Below are 11,376 nucleotides of genomic sequence, written 5' to 3'. Positions count from 1 at the left end.
TAATACAGCAGAAAAACTTTCAACTAAGTAATTTGGAACAAAAGGATTTTTTACAAGTTAAATGTTCTGAGTTTTTTGTCTCCTCTTTCAGAATTATCAGGAAGACATTTACTGAGAGAGACTGAGCTGTTTCCCTTTTTGTACCCATGTGCTTCCCTGGTAACCTTCTAATGTTCAAACTTTTGTTTTGTACTTCACTATTAGTTAGTGATGCAAATGGAGGCTGAAATCCATCTTCCTGCTGAATTCATTTCTCTAGGAGCCCCAGGCATCCTGGGCCTACAGTCTTTGTCATCCTGATCTCTGGTGCTCTCAATAATGCAGCAAGCCTTTACTCCACCAAAGTGTCACCTGTCGAGGTGAGTCGTGCCATCTCCTATCTGAAGTGACAGCCATCTTTGAGTACCGGCGTCTTAACTGACTTCTCTTTCATCATCCATGTTAGAGAAATAACATTTTCGACAAGGTGTTGGGTTTTCCCCCAATCTTCTTTATTCTTTCCTCCCCACTCCTTAGTTAGAGCACCTGATCAAAAAATTATTCCTGACAAAGACTTCCTGCTCCAAATTAAATGAGCTCAACGAGATGGAGCATTTTCGCACAGAAAGAAAGTGAAACGTTGATGTTGGAAGTTAATGAATCTAGTAGCGGAGCGAACATTATTGAGACTGGATAATATGATCTAACTGCTTTCCCTCTTCTTATCCTTCCTGTAAAGAATGTATGGAAGTCAGTTATGTGGCATGATTCTAACATCTGTCCTACCCCATAATGGTAATTTGTATAAGTAATGGAAACAGGTTAAATACTTCCATTCTAATGTTGCCAGCAGGGGCGAAAATGAACATTTCAATAAAATAATCTCGACAGAGCAGGGGGAGGAGGGGTGGATGGACTGATTCATCTCCAACTTTCTTTGGTGATCCGAACACTAATGAGAATGCTTGAATGTATAGTTTATCAGATAGAGGAGGAAGAGCAAGTACATCTCTCAGATTAGAATCGCTGTGAAAATACACCTGCATGCAAGCTGCGTCTGTCTCCAATTGCAAAGGTTGGCTAATAATTTGCAGCATTCATTCCAAGGGGAATGGATGGTAGGTAAGGGGAGGCAGAGAAGGAGGTGAGGAATCTTTTTGTTGGTTTTTAATGGGTTGCCTTTAAGGTTATCATTCAACTTGCTAGAAGCACAGAGGTCATTCTTGTTTCAATACCTTATCTACTTTTTAGACCCATTATATTAAAATTACAAGGGAGGCAGTGCTAGCATTTTGCCCCCTATTTTCTTGCAATTATAAATGAAAGACACAAACCACTGTGGAGTAGCTCCTTTGGTTACCTGATACTACTCTTGGCTGTACTACTCTTCAGCAATTGTTGTGACTGACCCATTTTTTGGCACTGTAGTGACATTGTAATGTACATATAAACATACACAAATATATTTCTTGGATCTCTGTTATGATTCTTAGTGAGAACTCATATGTTCTAATTTGGCAAATTTTCAAATCCTCCAGCAGGTATCTTAACGCCTTACAATCTGAGCTTTTGGATTCTCTTTTGTGAATCACTAATAATATTGTACTCTGAAAATATATTGGTAAATATATACACTATCTCTCTCTTTCTATCTAATCATCTTTTTGGAGGTGTGAAATGTGCTTTCACATAAGTGCAAGTCACCCGCAGTCGGGAACCTGGTTCGTGCCAGATGACAGTACAGAATCGTGGAAACTTCTGCTGTTTTCTGTTGGATGGATAAACATCAGATGCTGTGAAAACACACCTGTTGTGTGCTGAATGGTGATGGTTCATAAAGATACCACATTTATTTTGTCCCCGGTTAGGCCTGATTCAACAAATAACTTTATGCCCAAGCCCTGTTCAGCAAAACACTTAAACACATACTTAAGTCTCATTGATTTCAATGGGACATACGCATATGCTTAAAGTCATGCACATATTTAAGTGTTTTACTGAATTGGGGCCTTAAATACTTAGATATTTTCCCCTTACAATTATTGCTTGATCCATTATTGTCTGGCCTTGATAGAGTTTTCACTTACAGTTATCACTTTTTGCCATTCTTAAAATAATGTTTGAATACTACAGTCCTTTTTATAAATAGAAAAGAATTTCTATGCTAGAGAGAAATTCCTTCAGAAGTACTGGGCTAAGGATTAAGAAATTATTTTATATATTTTTCATGAAAAAATATAATAGTTTTAAAACCATCTATATAATTCCAGTGTGTCTTTGCCTCTTCAGACAATGGATGTGTATTTATAGTGTAAACCTTCTCATTGAAGCAAACACAATGTGCTGTACCACTAACATGTTCAATATATAGCACCTCATGTCCACTTACATTAGAATGCACAGATTTTAATGCTACTCAGAGATGACAGTACATCTATGGGGAAACATTGGCGTCCAGAAGGCACATCTTATGGGCAAGAAATATTAACAAGGTTTAGTAAAAAGAAAACAGACCACTTCCAATCACTAGTTATTTCTTCTTGTGTCTGTAATTTGATGATTTTTTTTCAAAGAGAGAGAGAGAGGGAGATTGGCAACATTATGCACTGTAATATCTTCTGCTTTGGTTATAGTGAAGTTGCTGGAGATGAATTTTCATTGCTGCGCTATATATTTCTGTGCGGTTGCAGGACACACATGTAAACCAGTATCACGATTTGGAATATCTATGTAGGTGCAGGAAGTATATGTAGAAGGTTGATGGGAGTTGTTTTAACACACACACACGACTGGAACCTTTCTGTCCATTTGTCTGTCTGTCTGTTATTTTTAAATAGAGAGAGAGAATTTCAATTTCTCTGTTTTATTTGACGTAGGATAAAAGCACTTTTCTGTATAAATAACTGTGGAAAGATCATTTTTGTTGTGTTTAAAATTCCAACGCCTACTTATTCATCAGATTTCCCTGGGGGAAATTTTAATAAATATATATTTTTGAAAAGTAACAACTTTGTCTTTATTTTCTGTTCTTCTGTAATATCCGTCATAGAACACTTTTGGACTAAAATATTGCGTTGACCTTGTGAAATATCATATTCTGTTGTTTGTATTAATATTCTTACTAGAAACTTCATTAAAGTCCTGAATCAAAAAGTATTATATTTATCTCAACAATAATCAGAGGGTTTCAATGAAATAGTTTCTGATTGTAATAATATAAATTAAAACATTTCAGATAAACTATCATATTACCTAATGTGCATTATGTGTGTGTGTATGTGTGTGCTTGTTTAGAAATTGCATATGATAACTGGATATGTTTGTGTGTGTGTGTGTGTGTGGATATATACACATATATAAAAATTTGGATTGTTTTCAGGATCTGACTTTAAATTTTGAAAGAAAGGAAAATCATCATTAAGGCAGAAAGTTCTCTGTCCACTTTCTGGCTAGGTATTCTAGTATATCTTGGCATGTATAAGAACTCACTCTTGTAGTAGTCTCAGTAAAAACTAAGAGTAAGAAAGAAGGTGAAAGATGGAATTTCCCTTTCACACTCAGGTTCTTTGCTTTAGTGGGTTAGCACCAGACATTTCATGTAACTTAAACATTATTTGGTGTAGTTTAACTCCCTTTATGGTGGAAATAAAAGAAACTTCCCCACCAATCAACAGTGTATGAGAGCCGACATGAAAGATCCTCATAAATAAACAGGAAAAAAAATACATAATTTGGATCAGTTATAACTTACATATAGAAACTGATTTGAAGCAGGTATTTACAGTAATTACTAAAATGTAATTTTTTTTAACCACTTTTGAAAAATAATAACAACCTACTGGACCAGTCATTCGGATTGTTGACCTGTAGCACTGATCTGCAACTTGAAGCAGTTAGTAATGTTTATTAAAAACATTGGATCAGATTGTCATCTGGTGTAAATTGGCATAGCTCAGTTGAAGTTAGTGGAGTTACATTAATTGATACCAATTGAGAATATGACCCATTAAGTTTCGGCTCCGCCATAGTAACTGACTGTCAGTCATTAATATATATGTAAAGAAAAAATGCCAGAATGGCCTAGTCTATATTATGCACTGTGAGCCTGGAAATTTTACTTTAGAAAAACACTATCAGAAAAAAAGGCCCCAGATTCCATAATTGTCTATATTTGTCCTCCTATAAGATGCTTTCTTTTGCAGTTATAAATACCTGAAAACAGGAATGTATAATGCGAGTGCTGACAGACCGTTAACTATGGCTGTGCTAGTAGATTCCATTACAACACACACACAATTTAAAATTATAAAAGTAACAGCATTACAAGGCTATAATACATTGTGGGCACTTGGTGACATTCTTGTGATAACACTGTAAGAGCTGAGATTTTTTACAGAATAAATGAATAGGTAGTTTTTTCTTTCTTTTTATTTGTTAGAGAACATCATCCTTTCTGGTTCCCTCTGAGCCTTTTCTCCATCTTCTTCTGTTTTTCCGGTCTTCTCCTCATCCTCCTTCCTGATACCGTTACATTTTTTAAAAATAAAAGGCTTGTGGCTCAGCTACCCTTTTAAATAACACTTTACCTGAAATGGTGTCATTTTTAACTTTTAACCATTTTTAGTAAAACAAAAGTATCTCCAGAGATATGAATGAGACAGGCGATTATAGACTGGGTAGAGGGTTTAGGAGGACATAAGGTACAGCACTACAGTGGTAGGGGGGTGGAAGTGGATGAGTCACATGTCCTCTTGTCTTGAAATATGGGGCTACAGTTGTGCAGGGAGTGTATTAGGACTCTGCTGTAAACCTAGAATTGTCACATGTTGATTGTAGATACTATTGTTCCGTAAAAACAAACATTTAAAATAGTCTTCCTTTTAAAATGGGAGGATTAAATTTTGCTTTTTTTAAAGGAGAAATATTCTGGGAATGAAAGAATTAGCAACTGCTTGTGAAAAAATGGCACAAATTGTATTAATACCTAACAACTAAAACTTCCTAAGGTGATAAGTGTATTTTATTTTATTTGTTTTTTTTTTTCATATCACATTGGAGCAGAAGTGCCTTTTTCTGGCTTTCTTTCAACCTTTCTTCTTGCAAGGGAATTGCACACATTTCAGAATGGCTCTGTGCACAGTTCACCCAACGTGAAAATATTTTTTTTCCATGTCAGAAAGCTGTTCTCAACCCATTTTTATTTTCTACTTTGACTTGCACAGAAACTCACCCACATTCCCCAACCAAGGTGATTTTTTTGGCCAAGTGCTTCTTTTATAATGTGGAGACAAAAGTGTACATGTATGTTTTCTACTTTACAATGAAAATGTACATTTATCATTTAGGTGCATGTAAGCCACTTTTGTGAATTGGGCCCTTGGAGTAAATGTATTTTGCTATAGTGGCCATCTGCTCATGAATATCACATTTGCTAGTTTAAAAAATAGTTTGATATAGATGAACATGTAATTTGTACAGTTTCACCAGATGGCAATACAATAGCAAAGTTTGATATTTACTGTAAGCCAATAATCAATGTAGTCTTATGTTTTATGTTTATCACTTCTAAATATTCATCTAGTTCATTTATTTTATTTTTAGCTACCAACTGCTCTTGCCAGATTAGTAACGTGGCACCCACGTCATGTTATAGTGTAGGGGGATGAAAAGTATCACCTGTTCATACAGAACAATAATAATTGTTTTCCTTATGTTGTCCCGTTTAAGTCAGTTTACCATTTAAATGTTCTATTAAAAAATGCCCTATGCCAGTGAAAGCCAAGAGCTTTACTCCACTCTCTAATGAACCCAATGCAACAAGCCACCAGGAACCGCCTCAATAATTGACCTGACACTTTTGCCAAGTATGGCTCCATTAGAGTCAGTTGTCTGCAACTGATTTTGCCAAGGAGATTGCCCGTGAGGGTGCAGCTGAGGTCAATTTGCTACAGGGCTTGAGCAAATGGGATCAGTCCAGTCAGTGATTCTAAGAACCTAGGTTCATGGAGCAGATGTCAACCTCACACATCTGCTTTGTACATACATAATGTATCTCACTGCCTGACTATTGCTCTATTTAATTACTCTTGTATTGAGGAGAGGAAGCAGCTTTTTACAAATAATGATGGTGACTATTGTGGTACTGTCTGTGACATGTTACTCTACTAGTATAAAAATTATTACTACTCATTAAGAGTTAAGGTTGATGTTAAGTTAAGGGTGTACAGGTTGAGTGTGTAAGTGGGAGGGGGGTGTTGTTTGTACCTTTTAAAATTTGGCTTCATCATTAGTGTGTTTAGTTTAAGAGATGACAGAGATATAAAATGTGCGCATTCCATAACTGTGTCTTGTCTTTCTATATTTTAAGCATATGTTCCTGAGGAGGAATTGAAGGCAGCAGAAATAGATGAAGACAGAGTGGAGGATGACGGGCTGTCTCTGGACATCCAGGAGAGTGAGTACTTGTGCAATGAAGAAACAGAGATCAAAGAGGCTCAAAGCTACCAGAACTCCCCAGTCAGCACTGCAACTAATCAAGATGCAGGCTATGGTTCACCGTTTAGTGAAAACAGTGATCAGCTGGCCCACTTCAAAAGCACTTCCTCTCAAGAAGAGAAAGAGGATCATCAGTGCACAGACAATGCTTCCTATCCACAGGACAGCTTGGCACAAATAAAAGCGGTGTATGCAAATTTACTCTCAGAGTCTTGCTGGTCCAGTTTAGCTTTGGACTTAAAGAAATCCAGTCCAACTACCAGCAACAATGAAATCAGCCAGAATGAAAACACCACCAATTGCAATGCTAATACCAACACCCACAGTACCAGTATCAACACCAGTACTAGTACGAGTAACTGTAATACTAGTAACAGTAACAGTGGTGGTTCAGGTTATGACTGGCACCAAGCTGCATTAGCGAAAACTTTGCAGCAGACTTCTTCATATGGACTTCTCCCAGAGCCAAGCCTGTTCAGCACAGTTCAGCTTTACCGGCAAAACAATAAACTCTATGGGTCTGTGTTCACTGGTGCTAGTAAATTTCGATGCAAAGACTGCAGTGCAGCCTATGACACACTGGTGGAGCTAACAGTGCATATGAATGAAACTGGACATTACCGTGATGACAACAGAGATAAAGAATCTGAAAAGACCAAACGGTGGTCAAAGCCTAGAAAACGTTCACTTATGGAAATGGAAGGCAAAGAGGATGCTCAAAAAGTGCTGAAATGCATGTACTGTGGGCATTCATTTGAATCTTTGCAAGACCTGAGTGTCCATATGATAAAAACAAAGCATTACCAGAAAGTGCCTCTGAAGGAACCAGTACCAGCCATCACTAAACTGGTCCCTTCTACCAAAAAGCGAGCACTTCAGGACTTAGCTTCACCTTGTTCACCTGAGCCACCAGGGATCACTGCAGAGGCTGCATTGTGTGAGTCTGCAAAAGATCAGAAAACTGCCAATCCCTATGTGACTCCAAACAATCGCTATGGCTATCAAAATGGTGCTAGCTACACTTGGCAGTTTGAGGCCCGTAAAGCCCAGATACTGAAATGCATGGAATGTGGCAGTTCTCATGACACGTTGCAGCAACTTACTGCTCATATGATGGTCACTGGTCATTTTTTGAAGGTGACCAACTCTGCCTCGAAAAAAGGAAAACAACTAGTATTGGACCCTGTGGTGGAGGAAAAGATACAGTCCATACCTCTGCCACCCACCACCCATACGAGACTACCAGCCTCCAACATTAAAAAGCAGCCTGATTCTCCAGCTGGGTCTACAAACTCTGAGGAAAAGAAGGACCCAGAAAAGGAAAAGGTGGTTGTCACTGAAACAGACAAAAAGATAAAAGAGGAGAATGAGGACTCTACGGAAAAATTTGAGCCAACAACTTTATATCAGTACCTCAGAGAGGAGGATCTGGATGACAGTCCTAAAGGTGGAATAGACATATTGAAATCCCTTGAGAACACGGTGACAACAGCTATCAGCAAAGCTCAGAATGGAGCACCTTCCTGGGGAGGATACCCCAGCATTCATGCAGCTTACCAGCTTCCGGGAACGGTAAAGTCCCTACAACCCACAGTGCAGAGTGTTCAGATGCAGCCATCCTATGCCAGTAGTGTAAAGTCACTGTCGTCAGAACACAGTGCACTTGTCCATTCCCCAGGTAGTCTCACACCCCCACCTCACAAGAGTAATGTGTCGGCGATGGAGGAGCTGGTGGAGAAAGTTACAGGAAAAATCAATGTAAAGAGGGAAGAAAAACCTGCAGAGAAAGAGAAGAGTTCTCCTGTTAAACCAATGTCACCTGCTGCTAAAGAAAACAAAGACTTTCCAAAATCAGAGGAAATAAACAACAAACAGCAGCAGAAAAAGAGTCCCGATGCAGAAGTTCAGAAGGTCAAAAAGGACAGTCCAGCTGAAGCTCATACTCCAAATGGTACAGAGCCACTCAAAGCAAAAGTCGCAAATGGCTGTAATAATTTAGGAATCATCACAGATCATTCGCCTGAGCCATCTTTCATTAACCCATTGAGTGCTTTACAGTCCATTATGAATACCCACCTAGGCAAAGTTTCTAAGCCAGTAAGCCCCTCTTTGGACCCTTTGGCCATGTTGTACAAAATTAGCAACAGTATGTTGGACAAACCCATTTACCCAACCACTCCAGTCAAGCAGGCTGATGCCATCGACCGGTACTACTATGAAAACAGTGATCAGCCCATTGATTTAACCAAGTCCAAAAACAAACCTCTTGTTTCCAGTGTGGCTGACTCTGTCTCTTCTCCTCTAAGAGAGAGCGCCCTAATGGATATTTCTGATATGGTGAAAAATCTCACGGGGCGTTTGACACCCAAGTCTTCGACTCCATCTACTGTGTCAGAGAAGTCGGATGCTGATGGAAGCAGTTTTGAGGAAGCTCTGGATGAGCTGTCACCAGTACACAAGAGGAAAGGCAGGCAGTCCAACTGGAACCCTCAGCATCTTCTGATCCTTCAAGCACAGTTTGCTTCCAGCTTGAGGGAGACTCCAGAAGGCAAATATATTATGTCAGACCTCGGTCCACAGGAGCGGGTACACATCTCTAAGTTTACTGGTCTTTCCATGACCACAATTAGCCACTGGCTGGCCAATGTGAAGTATCAGTTAAGGAGGACAGGTGGAACTAAGTTTTTAAAGAACCTAGACACAGGACATCCTGTTTTCTTTTGCAATGATTGTGCCTCTCAATTCAGGACTGCTTCTACGTACATAAGTCACTTAGAGACACATTTAGGGTTTAGTTTGAAGGATCTGTCAAAGTTGCCACTGAATCAGATTCAAGAACAGCAGAATGTTTCAAAAGTCCTCACGAACAAGACTTTGGGCTCACTTGGAATTGCTGAGGAGGACTTGGGCTCCACATTCCAGTGTAAGCTCTGTAACCGAACTTTTGCAAGCAAGCACGCAGTCAAACTGCACCTTAGTAAAACACACGGCAAGTCCCCAGAGGACCATCTGATCTATGTAACTGAGTTAGAAAAACAGTAGCGTCCAGGTAAGCAGCTAGGTATGCAAGTGACCACAGGAACATTGCACTAAACTTCTTCATAGTACTGCACTAGGCCTGACCTGAGCCTCTGAAATCAGTCTTACTTTTGTTGCTGAACTGCCTATCTGGACCTTGTTTTTTCTTACACTTATTTTGTAGTTATATTTATATGCTCTTTGTCTGATCTGTGCATGGTGGTTTTTTTTTTGTTTTGGTTTGGTTTTTTTGTGAGTCAAAGTCTGACCTTTATTTTCAACATCTGTCCTTGATGTTAAGCTATCTTTTGTAGAATATAGTGGGAGACACTATTGAGAGACATTAATTTAGCAGTAAAGAAAGACACAAAGAACAGTGATAAAAAGACATCCTAAAATTACAAAGTTGCCATGACAATAAAGGTCACAGAACCCAGTAGTGTCAAGTTTTAACCCTCTAAGAACTGTAATAGCATTTCTGTGCCTTTCCAAATAATTAAATAAATAAAGAGGCTTAAAGGGATTTCATTCAAATCAAAGCTGTGTCAAAAACAAAATGTACTAAAGATTTTTTTTTAATTGAATGAGCATTTTTTAATGCAGAACTGGTTTGTGGAGAAAACATGCATGCAGTTCTTGGACAGAGGAAAGCTATCTAGTACTCATGGGGTTAGGAAGCCACAACTGTAAGAGTTTAATAATAATAATAATAATAATATAATATAAAATAGCAAACCAAGTTGCCACTATGCCCAAACCCTCTGGATGCTGAAAATTGCCACTTTTTTGGCAAAAAAAAGTATGCAAGCTGTTATTTAAAAAAAGTGTAAAAATGCTTTTTTTTTTTCCTGTAAAATACTGCAGTTTATAGTTATTTACAAATGTTAAGCTTTGGTACAAGCTGACCTTTCTATAGTGTGCTGCATTGGTAAATGAAAACAAAAAACAAAACAAAAAAATGGGGCAAATGTTGGATTCCGTTCCTTGTAAATTGCCAGCATCAGCTTAAAAAAATACATGTTACATATCGTACCATTTTAAACTGTTTAACTTTCTTTGTACCTTCTGGCTGTATGCTTTCTCTTTTAACTTTTTATATTGTCATTTTATATTCGACTTCTGTGTATATAATGTAAAACCACACTTTTTGAATAAAATTTGGTTCCTGCAGCTTGATTTAAATAGAGAAATTTTACTGGCACCTGCATCTTTCCAGATGCATGTACTTAAAGGAACTATCTGACAAAAATAAATAAATAAATAAAAATAAAGCAAGCAATGCACTATGAATTATACATTTTGATGTTTTATCATTAATATTGTACAGTACATTTTGGTTCACACAATTAAATCCACTGTTTTCTCAAGTGTAAAATAAACCCACATGCAGTTCTTGATTTACATGCATTGTCATGTCGTCATTATTTTGCCTTTGAGGTGTTGTTCAAGCAATAAGAGGTATCACTTATGCAATCAACCAACAAATGTATATTTGAAATAATCTTTTCATGATCTGTATGCTGACATATTTTGTTGTAAGCCATAAGTATTAATAACTTCTTAAAGTATACTTGCAGTAAATTACCCTCCTACAGGTACAAAATCATTGTGATTTTATTAATTAGTAATGGGCATTCTATTGATCACTGAAGTGTAAGACGGGCTGAGAATCTTTTGCCAAGTTAATCTTCTTGCCTGTAAATGTATTTGTAATCATTTTTGCTGTGTATTCAGAGCCCGCTCATAAGACCCTTCCTCAGACAAAACTCCTTTTGACTTCATCAGGAGTTTTGGCTGAGTAAGATGCCGTGGCTTGGGCTCCCATTGTCCTTTGGATACTGTGGTGCTTGCCTTTCCTGCAGCTATGAAGACCTCTGAGGCTTT

General features: G+C 38.0%; 1 protein-coding gene across 1 annotated transcript in view; it reads left to right on the top strand.

Annotated features, from left to right (window-relative positions):
• The window catches only part of TSHZ1 (teashirt zinc finger homeobox 1), an 84,515-nt gene extending 73,615 nt beyond the window's left edge, over positions 1 to 10,900 (top strand). Inside the window, 3 exon segments of the mRNA XM_039525638.1 lie at positions 5,041 to 5,138; positions 5,140 to 5,227; positions 6,347 to 10,900. Coding sequence (XP_039381572.1) covers positions 5,041 to 5,138; positions 5,140 to 5,227; positions 6,347 to 9,516 — 3,356 coding nt within the window. The 3' untranslated portion in view covers positions 9,517 to 10,900.
• The last annotated feature ends 476 nt before the right edge of the window (positions 10,901 to 11,376 follow it).

Source organism: Mauremys reevesii, linkage group 2, assembly GCF_016161935.1.
Source record: "Mauremys reevesii isolate NIE-2019 linkage group 2, ASM1616193v1, whole genome shotgun sequence".
Lineage (NCBI taxonomy): Eukaryota > Metazoa > Chordata > Testudines > Geoemydidae > Mauremys > Mauremys reevesii.
This window is presented reverse-complemented; position numbering and strand designations above follow the sequence as displayed.